Source organism: Pinus tabuliformis, chromosome 1_2, assembly GCF_031772625.1.
Source record: "Pinus tabuliformis cultivar Carrire ecotype Pingquan chromosome 1_2, CPIR1, whole genome shotgun sequence".
Classification (NCBI taxonomy): Eukaryota; Viridiplantae; Streptophyta; class Pinopsida; order Pinales; family Pinaceae; genus Pinus; species Pinus tabuliformis.
Genome location: NC_142298.1, coordinates 925,557,017 through 925,576,850, shown reverse-complemented (window position 1 = coordinate 925,576,850; position 19,834 = coordinate 925,557,017). Strand labels below are relative to the sequence as shown.

Sequence of the window (19,834 nt, the reverse complement as noted above, 5' to 3'; positions counted from 1 at the left end):
CATACCTCATCTTTTCTTTGGCTCATCCATACTTCCCGCAACAACTTCCTTTGAATGAAGGAATTTCATTCCCTTGATCTACTTCACTGTCATGTTATCATACCATCATTCTATGAATTCCACAAGATTGGAATTCTTGAAGAAATACTTACTTTTCCTCTTGATCGGTGAATCTTTACATTGAAGATTCCATCAGAGAATCTTTGAGGATCTTGCATATCCTTATCCTACCGATGCTATCTTTTGTATGATAACCCTTTTTCCAGATGACTTCTATAATTATCACTTGAGCTTTCAATGAGGTTTCCAAGAGCTATACCCTACATAGTTGACTTCCATAGGTTTTGTTCCAGACATTCATCATATTACATATGTCACAAGCTCTTACTTCTAATGCTTCTACCATGATGTCATTTTCTACTATAATGCATCCTATCTTATTTACAATGCTTCCTATCTACAATAGAAGAGTACCTTTTTAGTGAAGGAGATTCTCTTAGTCATAGTAGAGATCTTTCACTTCCTCCTTCTTAGGCTTCTTTGTCTCAGGCTCTTCTACTTTTTCGGTAATTTGGGCTTCTTCCTTATTTCTCTTGTTATTGTCCCTTTTAAGCTTAGGACAATTTCTTCGATAGTGCCCATATTCTTGACATCCATAGCACTGTACCTTATCCATGTTCTTCTTCTTCTTTTGAGGACCAAATTTTCCAAACTTTCCTTTTCTTCTTGACATAGCAGCATAGGCTTGATTATGCTCATTTGATCCTACATCAGTCTTTGCTTTCAGTCTAGTTTCTTCGATCTTACATAGTGACCATAGATCTTGGAATAAATACTTGAAGTAAAGTTACCCCATTCTTCCGGTAGTGCATTTAATACCATTGTTGTCATTTCTCTATCAGACATGACTTCTCCTAGATCTTGCAGTTGATCTCTTATTTCTGAAATCCTCATAAAGTATGAGGCTATTCCATCTTCCTTTGTCATCTTTAGCTTGTAGAGTTCCTGCCTCAATGAGATTACTTCTCCTGCAGTGCTTACGAAAAACAACTCTACCAATTTGTCATATATTTCTTTTGAAGTTTCAAGTTTAGATACATATGGGATAAGAGAGTCTTTGATGGATTCTATGAGAATCCTCTGGGCCCTCACTTCCCCCTTCATGAATCTAGCATGTGCTTGAGTATCCTCTTTGGTAGGTTGGGTTATTGACCCCTTGATGTGATCCATGACCTCATTCTCAATGAGATTTAGATCAGTTCTTTTCTTCCATGCAAGGAAGTTTGAAGCCCCAACCAATTTGTTGCTTTCCTTGCAAAAAGACATTTTGATAGTATCAGATGAAGTCATAAACTTACTTGAGTGATTGATGCTTGCTTTCTCCTTAATCTTGATGTTGATTGAAGATTACTCCTTGAAGAATTGATGGGAGAGGGCTTGCTTCACGATCCTTCTTGAATGTTCTAGCCTTCTTTCGTTGATGATCTTGGAAATGCTTCTAGGGCTTTGGTATGATGAAGATCTTGATCTCTTGCTTGGTGTTCCTTGACTTGCTTTGATCCTTCTTTGAAGTTTGATTCTCATGTGTCTTCTTGCTTGAATGCCCCTTCTTGACTTCAACACCTAAGCTCTGATACCATGTTGAGAAATCTAGGGCATCAATGATTAGGAGATTTCTCTTCTTGATAATTGCTTGTGATATGCTTTTACTTCTTGAGTTATGATCTTCTCTTCATATTATTATTAATGTGTTCTTTTCATCAAGACAATTACCAAATAAACAATAGAAGAGAAGAGAAACAGTATGTAGGCTTGTCAGCCAGGGCCAAAACCTCTCACTCTTTGAGAGGAAAACCCAATCATAAAATTCTTCTTATAGATCTTCAATTGACGAATACCAAGACCATGACAAAGACCCTTGACTCTAGTGTCCTTCCAAGACCCTTGTCACTAGCCTTGATGTTCTACCTCTTCCCTTTCTCAGCTTCTTCTAGATCTCCTTTGCTTCTAGAGAACCTCGGTCTCTACTCTTCCACACTGCTCTTCTCGGCTTCCCTAGATAATCTTGGTTTCTACTCTTCCACATTGCTCTTTTCGGCTTCCCTAGAGAATCTCGGTCTCTTAGGTTAACCCTATTTCAGAAACCCTAGAATAGTCTATGCTCCTTGATTAGTCTCTTCAAGAGAGAGATCTATAACACTTCTCCTTAGCTTCCTTCTGCGAGATCTTATACTCAAACAAGGTTCTTCTTCTTTCGCATGTGGGAGTGTATATAACCCCAAATCAGAAACCCCAGAAGAATCCTTCTTTTGCTATACTTCTTCTAGTCCTTTCTTTGCACTTTTGCTTGGTGGCTCTTCTTCGAACTTATGCTTCTTGTCTTCACCGAATTGCTTACCTCAAAGTGAGGTCGAGTGCCGCTATATATACACATTGTCTCATGTCCTTTAGGCTGACATGATCACAAGGAGGAGAACCGACATCATCTTCTAGGTTCTTCATTCGTTGTAGGCCGACTTGGAGAGGGCTAGTGACTTGGTCTTGGAGGAATACTTTACATAGGCAAGTGTGACTCTTTACAATGTGTAACATGACTTCATTATATGACAATGACTCTTTTATTCTAGATGACAAGATTCCTAAAGGCTCTCTCAATGGGAGCCTTGACTCAAAAATAAAATCTCTTGTTCATGAAATCCATGATGCAAGCATTACAATATTTTATTTTTCTTCTTTACATCTCTTTACATAAAATCACAATTACATGTTATTATGAAGACCGAACCTAGTTACACTTTTCAACAGACCAGATGTATGACACTTGAAGCATCTAATCTTTGAGAGATCCTTCTTCTTCTGATCTTGAATTGGAACTGATCTTCCACTTGTATTTTTCTTATCAACGTTTCTTTCCCCTTTTCCTTTCCTTGCATAAGCTGCAAGGGCTTGGGGGTTTTTTCATCCTATGGTCGCTGCAAGCTATTCTTGGACAACAATCTAGCCTCTTCTTGCACACAATCAGTGCAAAGCTGATCAAACTTGGGAAGATCAACTTGTGCAAAAATACCTTGTACAAATGGATCCCATGAAGAAGGAAATCCATTAAGAGTCACTGTAACAAGCTTTGCATCATCAATGTTATCTCTAATGGCTTTAAGTTGATATCTGAACTGGGAGAGTCTCATGAGATAAGTGGCAATTGAATCTGATCTGGACATCATAATACTACCAAGTTGATGCTTCAAGGCTAATTTCCTTCTTTTTCTTCTGAGGACACTGGGAGGCATAATGACCAAATGTATGACACTTGAAGCATCTAATCTTTGAGAGATCCTTCTTCTTCTAATCTTGAATTGGAACTGATCTTCCACTTATATTTTTCTTATCAATGTTTCTTGCCCCTTTTCCTTTGCATAAGCTGCAAGGGCTTGGGTTTTGTCATCCTATAGTCACTGCAAGCTATTCTTGGACAACAATCTAGCCTCCTCTTGGACACAATTAGTCCAAAGCTGATCAAACTTGGGAAGATCGACGCATGCACAAATACCCTGTACAAATGGATCCCATGAAGAATGAAATTCATTAAGAGCCACTGTAACAAGCTTTGCATCATCAATGTTATCTCCGATGAGTTAAGTTGATCTCTCAACTGGGAGAGTCTCATGAGATAAGTGGCAATTGAATCTGATCTGGACATCATAATACTACGAAGTTGATGCTTCAAGTCTAATTTCCTGCTAGCGTTCTTACTCGAACAATCCTACCAAGGCATCATACATTTCTTTGACAATCAACTCAACAACATGTGGAATCAAATGGTCCTTTATGGGATCTATCAAGATCCTCTTAGCCTTTGCTTCATTCCTCTTATGCTTGGATTTCTACTCAACACCTTATAGTTCTGAGACATTTTCCTTCACATAATCTTGAATCTCATTTTCATCCAAGACAAAGAGTATCATGGTCTTCCAAGAAATGAATGAGATTCTATAGCATGTGAAATATTATACAATTTTATGATCTGATAATTTCTTCCTAATGATTTTTTAAACAATATTTCTCATGCCATTGATATCATTGAATAATTACACAAAAATATCAACTGTAAATGCAGCGAAAACTACGAAGATCATAGAAATATAGACATGCACAATAGACATAATATTTTTACCTTGTGAAACCCAACCTTGGGAGAAAACCCAACAATCTTTTCTTGAGGAGAAATTGTCCTTTTAGCAAGGTTTACAATTCAGAAATTTGTCTAGAAATCTATGCCAATATTACAAGTCAAAACACCAGTCAAACTTGGTCAAATTGTTGCTAAATCAGTCAAAAGTCAATGGGGTCAATGCTAGTCAAACTATAGCCTACGGTCAAATTCGCATGTGTGGCCTGCAGCCAGCCGACACATGCGGCCCTACGTGCATTGGTCTGTGGTCTACTTAGTCAACCTGCAGTCAAATTCGGTCAAACCTCCAACCCATAACTGAAGCAAGAGAAATGATAGCCTTGATGGAAGTGTACTTGGCGATTGGAGCAAAAGTCTCGTCATAGTCCTCCCCCTCTTTTTGGGAGAACTCTCTCGCCATAAACCTCACTTTGTACTTCTCGATGCTGCCATTTGCTACATGCTTGATCTTATAGATCCACTTGGAAGTCACTACTGACTTCCCCTCTGGTCTCAGTCTTGGAACTATCCCCCACACGTCATTCTTCATGATGGATTGATACTCCTCCATCATGGCATCCTTCCAAACTTGCCGGCCTGCTGCCTCCTCATAGATGGAAGGTTCAAAATGAATGATGTGGTTCATCATTGCCATATAACTCGAGAACCTCTGTGGTCATCTGCTCTCCCTGAAAGTACCATTAGAAGCTGCATGGTTCTCAACATCCTGCAAAGTGTCACGAAGCCATGCTAGCCTCTTCTTAGTCATTGCAACATTTCTAGGTGGGTCCACTGGTTTTGCTAGTTGTACTAACTCCTCCTAATAATTTGAAGGATGAATCACAGGACTAGAGGGATCTATATTCATCCATTATTCCCACACGTTTGGGCTATTCTAATGTATTTATCATGTTTTGAAGCTATTTTAAGGTTGGCTTGTGATCTTTAAGCCTAGTTGAATGCTCAAGTAAGCTTTTAGGGGTTTTACTTGTAAATGAATCAAAAGTGACTTGATTACCCTCATATAAATAGAGGGGAGTCATTTTCATTTTGAATCATCACACTTCACAACACTTCTCTCTCTTCTAAGAAGTGTGCACTAGCTCTCTTGTTCTTTTCTCTTGGATGCAATGTGATCTTGGTGGAGCGAATTGTCTTGGGAGGGATATTTTTGCATGAGGAGACTTGTCTTGGATTGATGAAGTGATTCTTGATTGAATGGTGTAAGTTTATTGCTGATTTTCTTCCATTTTGCATGCAAATTTCTGAAATTAGGGTTTCTTTGTGCCATACTAAAAAGTGCAATGTCTTTCATGAAATCTTGTTTCTTTATACTTTGTGAAATTAGTTTTTCAAGGATCCGTCAAAGGAACTTTGTGTAAGCATCCTTTGTTATTAAATCTCCACTTTAACTTAGTCGCTAGTATTTATAAAAGAGGCTTCTTAGTTCTCCACCCTTCTCATCCAGGTTCCTCTATCATTGACCTCGCCATCAATGATTCCATTACCCAATTGATAAAAGGCACTAAACTAGCTTGTGATGATAATTTTCAATCCTCTTTTTTCTCTTAAATTTATGGTAAATAGAGTTAGGGTTTTTGATTTGGGGTAGCATCAGATGTGCTCTAGCCACGAGAATTGGTGGAGAGGCTAAGGCACATGAGATCTCCAATACCCATAAAGGGTTTGGGCAGATTCTAAATAGTTTGGGAGATATTAAAATAATTAATATTTTAATGGAGTCCCTAAGTCTAAACTTAGGGAAAATAAAATATTAACGTGAATTAATATAAAACTGTGTTAGAATGGTCCAAAAGTCATGGATCAAGGCAGATCTAATCTTAGCCGTTGATTAAGGACTTAATCTCAGCCGTTGATTTGTAAACGAGAAAAGTATAAGAGGAGGCTTGAGGGTCACTTGGAGAACACACCAAGAGATCTAGATTTCGACTTTCTGGGGCTGGGTTTGCTGAGAAAGTTGAGAGAGTGATTAGAGTTGCAGCTGAGGGGCAGTGAATACAGAAGCAAAGAGGCAAAGATAGCACCAGGAGGATCAGTGCTGTAGCCGGAGAGAGGGACGTAGAAGCAGCCAAGGGTTCACGCAGAGCCAGCCAGGGCTCACGCAGAGGCAGCTAGGAGTTGCGCAGTGCCTCAGAGGGCCAATGTGGGTGACGCAGAGGGCCAGAGGACTGACGTAGTGCCTCTAGAGGCTGACACAGGCCAAGCCAGAGTGACACTGGGCTAATACTGGGCTAGAGAGAGGCTGACGCTGGGGTTTCGTGGGGCAGATTGGAGCTGTGGAGCTGCCAGAGTGTTTATCCGGGGTTTCAGCTGGAATATCTGCTTCTGAGTAGAGAGGTACTACTGTCGAGATTTTTCTCTGTTGGGTGAGCCGGATTTGGCACCCGGATTGTATTTTGAAACTGCTTAATAAATCAAACCCTCAAATAGCTGCACCGGTTTTCTCTCATTGGGTTTTTCCAGGGACATTAGTCCAAAAACAACGGTGTCACTTGTGTGCTTGTTTCTGTTTCCTTCAGTTGATGATTTGTAATGTGTTGAGCATGTACTTGTATTTATTTCCAGTATTTACATGGTAAATAACTTGTTAATTAACAGAGCAAGTAGGTAGGAATAAATTAGAAAGTACATGAAGGGTTTCTAATGGATAGACTTAGAAATTCCAACATGGTATTAGAGCGTGGTTGTAGATCACAGGAGAACTGAGGACATCAGCCGAGCAGAGAAGAAGCAACAGAAAACCGTTGTTCCGAGTGACAGAAGTTGTTCCTAGCAGAGTAGCAACAAGGAAGGGGTGATGTAGTGTCTGCATCATCAAGATTGAGCCAAGAAGAGGCAGCGTAGAGGCTGAGGTAGAAAAAGACAGACTCATGCAGAGGCTAGGAGGGCTGACGCAGTTGGCTTAGGGCACTGATATGCTGGTACCGATATTGTGCAGAGCCTAGGAGGTCTAACCTTCAGTTTGCTGGGGTTTAGGAGGCTGTGGGTAAGTTATAGAGTGGAGCTGGTGGGGTACTGTAGTCAGAACAATACCTAACAGGGCAAGGCCAAGGAGGAGGGATTTGCTATCGAGGATTTGTCGAGAAATCCGGATCAGTGGTGTAGCTGCACTAACGATCGGAGTGGGGGCATCTCGACATTGGCAGAAGGGTTTCTAGGAGGGAAATCGAGGCTCAGAGGGAGTCACACTGAGAACTTCCAGGAGGGAAGTAGAGGAGCAACGAGATGGCAGTGAACGGGGTAAGAGACTAGGACAGACTGGACAGAGCCTCAAACTTCGTAGTCTAGAAGGCCAGAATCCTATCCATTCTAGACAGGAATCGTGTCAAGCACTTCGCCTTGAGGACGATAGCTATCCTAGTTGACCCAGTTGATAATGACAAGTACGAGGAGGCAATGGCGAGGGCCAAGATCATTATTCTTGATGGGGTCAAGGACCATGTAGTACCACATATTGCCGAAAAGGACACGGCAAATGAGATGTGGGAGGCCCTAAAGAAATTGTACCAGCATACTTCTGTGCAGAGAAGGATGTTACTAGAAAATCATCTGTGATCATACCAGATGCAGAGGGGGGAACAGATCGACCCCTTCCTCGGTCGATTGAAGGAGATCCGGGATCAATTGACTTCCATAGGGACCACCCCAGATCAAGAATTGATGGTGAGAACAACCCTGAACGCAGTTTCAGAAGACTGGGAGGTGTTTGTCCAAAGCATACTGGGCAGAGCGACCCTTCAAGATTGGGAGGAAATGTTGGTTGCTCTTCGCCAAGAAGAGATCAGAAGGCTGAGCAAGGCGGGAAGCAATAGTAAGGGGATCAAAATCAAGGAGGAGGAGGTGGATACTACCCTAGCATCTGAGGGAAAGCAGGAGAAACGAAAGAAGAAGGACCTCTCCAAGGTCAAATGCTTCCATTGTGGGGAGCTGGGTCATTATGCGACCCAGTTTCCAAGGAAGAAGAGCAAGGGAGAGGCCTCCGAGACCAAGGCTGCACCAACAAGGGCAGAGAAGGAAGAGGAGACAGATGATCACTGTGCCATGAGTGCACATGCACCACTTGAGCAGAAGTGGGGAGACATCGAGCTGTAGTCAGACAGACTATAGGCGATGAGGGGCAGGATCCTCGAGGTACCCAACCTCTTGGATTATGCCTTGCTACGGGAGCCTCGAAGAGGAGTAGCAGGACTGGCGGATGTCAGTAGAGACAGATGTGGGTGGAACGACAAAGGGAGCTACAGTGCAGGATCCCAAGGACAGCCTGAGGCAGCAATGCAAGAAGCACGGAATGTTGCACTAGTGCAGGATGGTACAAGGAGGTGTGCAACGGTGCGAGATGCAGGGAGTTGTTGCAACAACGCAGAGGTCAGAGAGGGAGCACTTGTCAACGACAGAGGGAGCTTCAACATCATGGGTGTCTCTAACTTGACGGAGATGTCAGAGTTGGGAGTTCAGTTACTTACTTCTTAGTAATTGGGTTGCAGTGCAGCAATTAGCAGCGATGTGGAAAAAGTCGAAGTTGGGATTAAATCGGCAAGGGTCCAAAAGTTGAAAAAGTCGTTAAAGTCAGGAGTTTTTTGAAAAAGTCGGCAAAATTAAAAAAATACAAAAATATTCAATAAAATCCCGATTTAAAAAAAAAAAATCGTTAAAGAGACTACCTCATTCACAATTTTTTTGAAAAAGTCTCGATTTAATCCCAACTTTTTTGATTTAATCCCGATTTTTTCAATTGGGAAAAAATCGGCAAAAAATCGGCCGATTTAATCGGTCAGCCAAAAAAATCGTGTTTTGGGGATTTAATCCCTATTTTTCCCGACTTTTTCCACACTGGTTAGTAGTGAGTCGTGATAGTGCTATGGGAAGCACAATGCAACAGGATGAGAGGGAGTTGCAATACAGATGCAGCGGTGGCAGTGGCAGTGGCAGGGCCATGGGTAGCAGTATAGGATGCAATAGTGTAGATGATGGGCAAGAGGCCTAGCATCAGCACAGGGACCGATGCCGGATGATCAGGGTGATACTCAGTGAGGAGTATTGCTAGAGCACAACCCTCACTAAGAGGGAGTGTTGATTAAAGATTTGGGGTAGCATCGAATGTGCTCTAGCCACGAAAATTGATAGAGAGGCTAAGGCACATGAGATCTCCAATACCCAGAAAGGGTTTGGGTAGATTCTAAACAGTTTGGGAGATATTAAAATAATTAATATTTTTAATGGAGTCCCTAAGTCTAAACTTAGGGAAAATAAAATATTAACGTGAATTAATATAAAACTGTGTTAGAATGGTCCAAAAGTCATGGATCAAGGCAGATTTAATCTTAGCGATTGATTAGGGACTTAATCTCAGCCATTGATTTGTCAACAAGAAAAGTATAAGAGGAGGCTTGAGGGTCACTTGGAGAACACACCAAGAGATCTAGATTTCGACTTTCTGGGGCTGGGTTTGCTGAGAGAGTGATTAGAGTTGTAGCTGAGGGGCAATGAATACAAAAGCAGAGAGGCAGAGATATCACCAGGAGGATTAGCACAGTAGTCGGAGAGAGGGATGTAGAAGCAGCCAAGGTTTCACGCAGAGGCAGCCAGGGCTCACGCAGAGGCAGCCAGGGGTTGCGTAGTGCCTCAGAGGGCCAACGTGGGTGACGCCGAGGGCCAGAGGACTGACGCAGTGCCTCCAGAGGCTGACGTAGGCCAAGCCAGAGTGACGTTGGGCTAACGCTGGGCCAAAGAGAGGCTGACGCAGTCCCTAGAGGCCGACACTGGGGTTTTGTGGGGCAGATTGGAGCTGTGGAGTTGCCAGATTGTTTATCTAGGGTTTCAGCTAGAATATCTGCTTCAGAGTAGAGAGGTACTACTGCCAAGATTTTTCTCTGTTGGGTGAGCCGGATTTGGCACCCAGATTGTATTTTGAAACTGCTTAATAAATCAAACACTCAGATAGCTGCATCAGTTTTCCCGCATTGGGTTTTTCCAGGGACATTAGTCCAAAAACAACGGTGTCACTTGTGTGCTTGTTTCTGTTTCCTTCAGTTGATGATTTGTAATGTGTTGAGCAGACTTAGAAATTCCAACAAGAGTTAGCTTAAATCTGCATTTAATAGCGATTAATTGTCCATTTGATATTGCCCTATTGAAAGGGATTGTATTTAATCAATATAAAAAGACAAAATCTAGCATTAATTGCATGTTTTCACCCCAAAATTAGGGCTGACGTTTTGATTTTAATTGCTGTGATATGCATTTTCAGCCATTTAAAACCATTGTTTAGTTAACCATAGCTTGCCTCCTTCATAGCCTATGGTACTTTATTGATCATATCACTCATAGGCTATTTTCTAAATCTGCTATATGCCATTGTGTGCCCTAAATATGCATATCACACAAACCCTAAGTTATGGCAGCCTTCTAAATTTCTAAGGTCTTAGAAAAGTGTGCTTGAACCTAGGTAACTCTTATCTCAGCCTTTCAATGTTTGGCTGATACCTTTTATTTTTATTATTAGACCTTGCATCACCATTGAAGTCTCCTTAATTGAATATGTTGCTGGTGATCTTTGTACGGAAGCCTACCTTGTGGGGATAATATCCACCACTAAACAGTTAGAGAGAAGCCACGGAGGTGACAGTGGTGGTCGATCTCTTGTTGCCATAAGATCTATGTTGCCTAGTGAGGCTTTGCACTAGGACCACAAAAGTTTTGCAGTAACAATCCTCTAGATAAATCTTTCTTTACAATGCTCCCATCAGCTAGGGGCACTAAGAATAACATTGCTTCTAGCTCTATATCGGTGTTGACTAGGGGGACCATTATCCCTCCCCAGAAACCTCAACGACGTTGCCAGACCAGATCCCTTACCAGTAGGCAGATCAGATCGCCTAAACATTAGTAGTGAGTTATACCAGTCATGCAGTGACACATTAGAGGGTCCAGATCTTCCCCTAGCTCTTCTTCAGGGCATCATTCTATCTTGAGTTTTCTTTCTTCGGCCACAGATGTTAGGAGAGGTAGATCTAGTGCATCATGACAGTACCTAGATTCTTTCCCTCTGCTCATCTCCCTCCCGTTGTGGCTGAGGGTTTTCTCATGTTTTTCCATGTAGACTTCAGGTTTCGACTTTACTTATTGTTCTTTGTATAGGAGTTTTATTAGTACTCCTGCTTTGTATTGACATCATTGTACTCAGCAGTCCCATTGCCCTACTTTTGTGGTCATTTGCTGGACATTAATATAATTATCTTATCTTATGCCCTCTGCTTAAGGGTGGCACTGCATGAGAAAGGGCTTATGTCTTGGCTGTGATTCTTCCTATGGCAATCGGTTTACCACTTGAAGATAAGTATTGTGTTCAATGGTGCTATTTTATGGGTTGTTGCTGTTACATCTGTGTAGTTATTTTACATGTAATTGTTGGTTATTTACCTGCGCATGCTTTTAGCTTTGCATGTTAGAATCACACATTTTCATCTATTTCTGTTGTGATATAAATAATTGCCATCTAAGGGATTTATTTTGCTGCTGTTAATTAAGTGTGATAACAGAGATTATTCAAATCTGCAATCCTTATCCAAGGAAGGGTAAAGGAGGGTATGCTACATAAATCATTTCTAGAAATAATTACAGTTAGATTATCTGTTATGTGCCCAATATTTCCATGATAATTTGTTTCAGATTATAGAAATTTTCACCTGAACTTTGTTTGTTATGTTTGCTTACACTTGCCAGGAAATAACATGCTTTTCTGTTAGCAATAGTTTGATTGTTGCCTGTATGTTACACCTAGTAGCTTAGAAAGACAAATATTCCGTTCATCTGTGCTATATTTAGGCACTTATTATAAGACTATGTATTTGCACTTATTATACGACTGTATTGATCATGGAAGAGGCTAAGCCATTATAGTGCTACTTTGAGCAACTTTCAGTGGTTCGAAGTTAAATGGTTATTCTTTTGTTTTGGTTTTTATGTACCTCGTTGTCTCATGCATGTTCAACTTTGCACTTTCTTTCATCTGATTTCTATCTTTACAAACCTGATATTGGATGTTCAGCAATTTGAATTGTTTTATGGTTCTAATTTTTGCACCTTTATTTACAAGTCTAAAAACTAGAACACATCCTATGTTTGAAAATAAATGTGTACAGAGAGGAATGGCTTTAGAATGTTCCGAAATGTTGGTTTTGCAGTTGACAGAGTTAGGAATAAATGAGAAACTGAGTTATAGTTTGGCTCGAGCATCAAAAGCACTTCCTTCATCCTTCCATGATATAAGTAATGTTGAGTTTCAGGACAACCTGGGCCGGTTTTGGTAAGAGAACTGCTATTGCTTCAAGGAAAAATGTTCGTAAGATTTTTAGAAATAATTTCTTATGAGATTGTGGACCTGCATATTCTTTGAGGACATTGATATTTCTGTATCAAAATTACAAGTCACCTGGGACTCTTTCATCGGCAAATTGTTATAACTGTTTTTCCTATGTTTTCTTTTTGACAGGGTGGACATGGGAACTGCTGATGTATTAGCATTGGATATATTGATTAATACTTTCTTGGGCTTGAACTCAGAGTAACGTCTTTCATCTTATAAACTTATGACTGATTTGCATCACATTTCAATTAGAGAAATTGATCTCATGTAATGTACTGGCATAAGAACTGTAACTTTTTTAAGTTGCATTATCTAGAAATTCTAGTCTTAAGATCCTTGTTAGGCTAGTCTGGAGTCTGGATTCATAATACCTATGCTGGGCATTCTCCAAACCAATTCTTAGTTATGTATAAGATTCCCTTTTAAAAGTTAGAAATATCTTTTCATTTTGCTGTTATTCAGCTACAAGAGCAACTGAAGTCTGTAATAGCATGGATAATTCTCACTAAGAAAAACAAGATATCTTCTGTTAATAGTGATCTCAGCAAGACCAGCATTAATCTTTTCTATTTTGGGTTAAAAAGTTAAAACAACCTTGTTCTAGACTTGTATATAGTGAGACTATTCTCTAAAAAGTGCTTATCTAGGGTACTTGGCAGGAAACTAAGTTAACTGCAAAATGGATAGCTCAGGAAACCAAATAAACATAACGAGAATCTTCACTAAACCCTACAACCTTGAAATCTTAAATAATAGTAGTTAAATAATTATTAATTGCAATGGCATAAACCTACACCTCAAATTGTCTTCATCATCATCATCATCATCATCAATCACCCTTAAGTGCAGGGCAACATCCATCAAATAGGTGCAATGTTAGCCTGGGGGCCTCATGCCATCTCAAGGGTACATCTTCTCTCAAGGAAACATCCTAGCTCTTACAGACGGTGTCCAAGTTCTTTGAGGTGGGAGAGGGTGTCATCTATTGTGTCAAGTCATCCCCAAGTCAATGCCTCTCAATAAAACAAAGTGTCCCGTGTCATCATCACAATGGCTAGACATCCTTTCTGAAGTGCTGGAGGAGCATCATACAGTCTCTCAAGTGATTTTGGCTGTAGCTGGAACAGTGTTTTTAAAACCGGAACCGGTGACCGGACCGGTCCACCTAATGAACCGGTTTACCGACCAGAACCGGTCTAACCGGGACTGGTTTGGTCTAAACGAACCGGTTTTAGAAAAATACATTAAATAATTATTTTTTAATGAAAAAAAACTATTTTTAAGATTTAAAACCATGATTCCAAGCCAATAGAGACAAAATATGCAAAGATTGCTCATTGATATACCATGTAAAGCCTTAAAGGTGAATATATCAAAATGGCACCGAGTGCAATACATATCATCGACAAAATACATAAGCAATGAGGCTCTAAATGGCCACTAGAGTGCAAAAATAAAGCCTACAAACTATGGGGCCAGTGGCCTACTACAAGACTTTAGTCTAGACTCTAGACTCTACATATATGATAATAGTAATACTATAATAGTGATCAACATTATCACTTGAAGTTGAAACTTCTCATGAGTCTCAGTCATCATGATCAAACTCAGTTGGTTGAGTCTCGACTCCCAAACTGTGTAGCCACAAACTTCTCTATTGGTTCAGTGACTTGAGTCTCAAACTTCTGAAGGTATTCTGCCCTAATATGCCCTATTATTTCATTTGGTGCTCCACATGGCTTTACATGGCCTCCTATCCCAGCCAAGTGTTGCTTGAACCTGTTAATACCCCCTCCTTGAATGGATTTTTGGCAATATTTGCAGATCATTTTGCCATCAATCATATCACAATGAGCCCATGCAGTATCTTCGGCTTTTGGAGGCATGATAACTCCCTGGATGGTAGATCATAGAAGTGAGAAGTTTATAACACAAAAAAAAAATTCATGGACAGCAGACTCAAATGAGGAATTATCAAGTGAAAATCCTTACCTGGAAATGCAAACTAGCTCCCTTAGCCTCCTCTTGAAGATGGCAACTCCACTGACAGCTACACACTTTCTCCAAAATAGCTCAAACTCCAACTCCAAGATGACTACTTCAGCATAAACTCCACACTCTCCAAGCTCACAAACAAACTCACAAACACTCACAAACACTCCAAATCAGTTGTGTGAGACAAATGAGAGTGAGAGGGGTCTCTTATAGCTTGGAGAGGGCCTTTTTGGAGGGAAAATACCTTTCCCTCCCCCCCAAAACCCCTAAACCACAAACTGCCTGCGCTTTTTCATAAGTTACGGTGGGCTTGCCATAAACCGGCCGGTTTAGGACGGAACCGGCCGGTTTGCTACAAACCGGCCGGTTCCGTCCTAAACCGGCCAGTTTTGACCGGTTAGGGCTAATTTTCGGTCACAAGGCAGAGTTAACCGGGTTTTTAGGCCGGTTCCGACCGGCAGGCCAGCTAACCGACCGGTTGGACGGTAACCGGTTTTTGTGAGCGGTTTTAAAAACTATGAGCTGGAAGCAATATCTAGCACACATACTCGAAGAATCAATTGAGATCATCATCATGGGTGTTGTTGTCGCTTGTCACACACACCTAAGTTAGTGATAAAAGCCTTTAACCCCACAAGGTGTGGTTGGTGGAAAGAACTAAGAGAAGGGGCTGTCACCTATTCTCGACTCTCTCTGCTTAAGCTATCTCCTAGGCTAGCTAAGGGGGGTGGTCCCTAAATGGAAAACTAAGTTAAAAAATGTGAGGTTTCTAGGAGATGTTAGAGTGAAATGGATTACTTTTTTGAGATTACAAGCAAATATAATATGAGCAATATGAGCTAAAATCAACTTCAATAACCATCAACACATGAGATAATAATAAGCATATGTAAAACCAGTGCCTTCAAAATATTGCTCAAAATGAATGATACTTGCTCAAAATAAAATAAGGTGCTTCAGATTGAAACACAAGTAATCTTGAAAATGAAACAAAAGATGTTAGCAAAATCAATGCAAGATATAAAAATTCTTTCAAAATATATGATCACTTATTAATCCAAAGCATACAAGGAAAGAATATCTTGCAAAGGAAACCAATAAGAATTTTACTCGTACAATGAGATAATACTTGCCCAAAGTATTGTTGAAATTTGGTACCGGAGGACAGGTGGTTCCCTAAGGCTTTGATCTTTGGCCTAGGGAAAAGTGTCCAAAAGAATTTAATTTTTCTCCTAAAGTAACTTTATAATTTTTATAAAGTTAAATCTAATTTGAAAGTGACTTTAAGTGATAAAGTTACTAAGTCTAATTTTAAAGTGACTTTATAAAGTCAATGAAAAATTAGAAAGGAAAAGTGACTTTGGAAATAAATGACTAAGTGGGTCTTTATTAAAGTGGGGTGAATTAAAAAATAGAAAGTGAGATTTAAATGAGCATTTAATCTCAGCCATTGATCTAAATCTATTTCAGTCATTGGATTTAGGGATCACCCAAAAGTCATTTAGGGTTGGGTTAAGGGAGGAAAAGGAGAAAAAGATCATTCATTCTTTCATGAGCAGATTGGGAGAAGGAGAGCAAGAGAGCAAGGGAGATTTCTGGACAAGGAGGAGAAAGAGGCAGCAGTTTGGCACACACACCAAGGCAGCATTTCAGCAAATCTGAACAGCATAAAGAACAAGCAGAAAAAGGCAGATTTAGTGAGCAAAACAGTGAAAAAATTGATTTTCAGCACGAATATCGAGGAGGCGATTTTCTGCACGAATTTCGAGGTCTGTCCGTACAAGTCCGTACGGCCGTCCGTACAGTCCGTACAGTCCGTACGGTCCGTACATCCGTACAGTCCGTACATCCGTACGGTCCGTACAGTCCGTACAGCCATTTTCAGACTGTCTGTTAGCTGAAAAAACAGATAAGTTTGCTTGCTGGAAAATTTCTGTTTTTGCTGATTTTTTTGCTGAAAAATATTTTCTCTGTAAAAGGCATTTTCCAGAAATAAAGAAGAGCTCTCAAACTGGTTTTCCCCAAGAGTTGTAGGGGGTTTTTCCAGGGTCAAGTTGACCAAAAATCACTGAGTTTAAATGTGTTTTTATGGCTGTTTTAATTGCTGATTTTTTATTTCTGCAATTTCCAGCACTCTGAAAAATTTCCAGAATTTGTGTTTTCAGCAATATTTATTTTTTCAGTCTGTTAAATGTATGGCTATGGGAATGGGCATTTAACTATATGGGAGAAATAAGGTGAAACTGAAAACCGGGGTGGGAAACAGAAAATTTTACATGGTATCAGAGCTTGAGCGCTGAAGGGCAGTTTGGGACAGCAAAAGAAAAAAATACAGCTGCTGATTTTTTCACTCAGAAAATTCCAGCAAGCTGATTTTTCATAAACAGCAGTTTTATCTTTACCACAGCAGTGCTATTTTTCAGTTTTAGGACAGCAAGATGTCATTGGGATTGAGGGTGGAGGATAGGTTGGATGGGCATACAAATTACAGCGTTTGGAAGGAGAGAATGCAGAGTATCTTTGAGGAGGCAGAAGTCTGGGATATCATGGTGCATACAGCACAGCACCCTGTTGTTGTGCCTACTGATGCTACTCAGTTGGCAGCTTATAATAGAAAGAACAACAAGGGTAAGAGGCTGATTCTAGACGGAATCAAAGACCATTGCATTCCTCATGTGAGAGGAAAGAGCAATGCCCATGAGATGTGGACAGCATTGTCCAATCTCTACCAGAGTACCAATGAGAACCGGAAGATGGTCCTGAAGGAGAAGCTGAAGAACATTAAGATGGGGAATGATAGTGCAGCTGGATATCTCACAAAGATTACCAATGTGAGAGATGAGTTGGCAGCGATTGGAGAGGCCATTCCATCCACTGAGTTGGTGCGTATTGCAGTGAATGGCCTCCCCCGTTCATGGTTGAACTTTGCTGATGGGGTTTGTGCACGTGAGACCCTTCCCACATGGGAGAGGTTTTGGGATGATTGTATACAGACAGAGATCAGGAAAGGACAGCTTGGGGCAGCCAAGCCAGTTGAGCAGGATGAGGACGTAGCACTGGTGGCAGGAGGCAAGAAAGGCAAAGGGAAGAAGCAGGCTTCCACAAGCGGTGGTGGAGGCAAAGGCAAAGGTAAAGGTAAACAGGGTAACTCACAAAAGGACTATTCCAAAGTGAAGTGTTGGAATTGTCAGAAGATGGGACACTATGCAGTTGTGTGTCCGGAGAAGAAGAAGAAGAAGGGGAAGACCCAGGATGTGGCAGCGTCAGCTGAGATTGAGGACTTTGCAGGTCGTTTTGACCGGGAGTTTGCGTTCACTACATGTGAGTCCTCTAGTGCAGGATCACCTGCCACATAGGTTCAGAGGGAGCATGCTTTTCCCTCGATTAGCGGAGCATCTACAGGTATCTGGTATGTGGACAGTGGGGCTTCACGTCACATGACAGGAGTCCGGGAGTACTTCTCAGAGCTTTCAGAGAGTGGCACTGATATTGAGGTAGTACTCGGTGATGACAGAGTTGTTAGAGCAGTCGGGGTGGGGACAGTGACATTTCAGAGGGAGTCCAAACCTCCCTTGAAGGTGTCAGAGGTTCTTTATGTGCCAGGGATGAGGAAGAACCTCATATCCGTCTCAGCGTTGGAGGACAGAGGATATGAGGTACTGTTCAGGGAAGGACAGGTGTTGATGTATCCCAGGGGCTCTCCAGCTAATTCAGCTAGAGTGATAGGTGTACGCCATGCAAAGGTGTACAAGTTTGCATTCCAGCCCCCTTTGGCATTGAGCTGTAGTACCGACAGCAGAGCTAGCAGTTCTGAGCTATGTGAGATTTGGCACCGCAGGATGGGGCACATGTCTCATGGAGCCTTGAGGACATTGCGGGAGATCACTACAGGTGTGCCAGATTTCAGTACTGATCACCATGATACTTGCAGAGGTTGTGCGATGGGCAAGTTTGCCAAATCCCCTTTTCCCAGCAGTGACAGCAGAGCGACGGGGATACTTGATTTGATTCATTCCGATGTGAGCAGTCGGATGTCTCATGTTTCCTTGAGTGGATATGAGTACTATGTCTTATTCATTGATGATCACTCCAGGAGGACCTGGATTTATTTCTTGAAGACCAAGAGTGAGGTCTTCAAGCGGTTTCAGGAGTTCAGAGCCCTTGTGGAGACTCAGACAGGTCGAAAGATCAAGTCCCTGAGGTCGGACAATGGAGGAGAGTACACCCTTGGAGAGTTTGTTGACTATTGTGCAGAGGCAGGCATTAGGAGGGAGTTCACTGTTCCTTACAACCCCCAGCAGAACGGGGTTGCGGAGAGGAAGAACAGATCCATCATAGGGGCTGCCAAAGCCATGTTATATGATCAGGGGTTGCCATTGTTCTTGTGGGCAGAGGCCTGCAACACAGCTGTTTACTTGCAGAACAGGAGTCCGCATCGTGCCTTGGGGCACATGACTCCGGAGGAGGCTTTCTTTGGGAAGAAGCCTGATCTTGGTCATCTTCATATCCTTGGATGCATTACATACTCCTATATACCCAAGGAGGAGAGGACCAAACTAGAGCCCACCGCAGAGAAGGGTATCTTTGTGGGCTACAGTGAGACCTCAAAGGCCTTTCGGATTTACATTCCTGCACAGAGGAAAGTTGTTGTCAGACGGGATGTGAAGTTCGAGGAGGACAGGGCCTTTAGGAGGTCACGGGAGTTAGAGTATCTGGATCAGCCAGACCCTCAGCAGCAGTTGAGTCAGTCGCAGGGATCCAGTGGGCAGGGATCAGGAGGATCCGGAGGTACATCTATGAGGATGTCAGGTCCATCAGTGAGCAGTGGCTCGCCGAGCCAGAGGGGTGGTGCTCCGGGCAGCATACAGAGCAGTTCACAGAGCAGTTCACTAGGGAGTCCACTGATGGACAGTTCACACGGTACCTCAGCTTCTACAGGTTCAGGTGCAGGCAGGAGGACAGCAGACAGACAGTCAGGAGTTCAGGCTACTGATGGGGATGAGGAGGAGGAGTTTCATTCTCCTATGGGAGAAGCATGCTCAGGGAAGAGGAAGCCCAAGTGGCTTCAGGACACCTTGAGAGATGCCACATCTGTTGCTGAGCCGAAGAGGCCGGTCAGAGAGAGTAGACCACCTGAGAGATTTTGTAGCTATATGGCGATGGTTACCAACATCCTTGACTCTGAGCCTTCTAGCTATGAGGAGGCAGCTAGCCAGCAGGTCTGGAGAGAGGCCATGCAGGAGGAGTATTCTTCTATCATGAAGAATGATGTTTGGGAGGTGGTG

At 41.8% G+C, this 19,834-nt stretch overlaps 1 protein-coding gene across 2 annotated transcripts in view; it reads left to right on the top strand.

Moving 5' to 3' along the window:
* LOC149208983 (uncharacterized) overlaps nucleotides 1-19,834 on the top strand; it is a 228,780-nt gene that overhangs the window by 125,803 nt on the left and 83,143 nt on the right. For both annotated transcript variants that reach the window (XM_089396230.1, XM_089396231.1), the window contains exons 6-7: nucleotides 12,373-12,494; nucleotides 12,681-12,752. In XM_089396230.1, coding sequence (XP_089252356.1) covers nucleotides 12,373-12,494; nucleotides 12,681-12,752 — 194 coding nt within the window. The remainder of the gene's footprint in view (nucleotides 1-12,372; nucleotides 12,495-12,680; nucleotides 12,753-19,834) is intronic.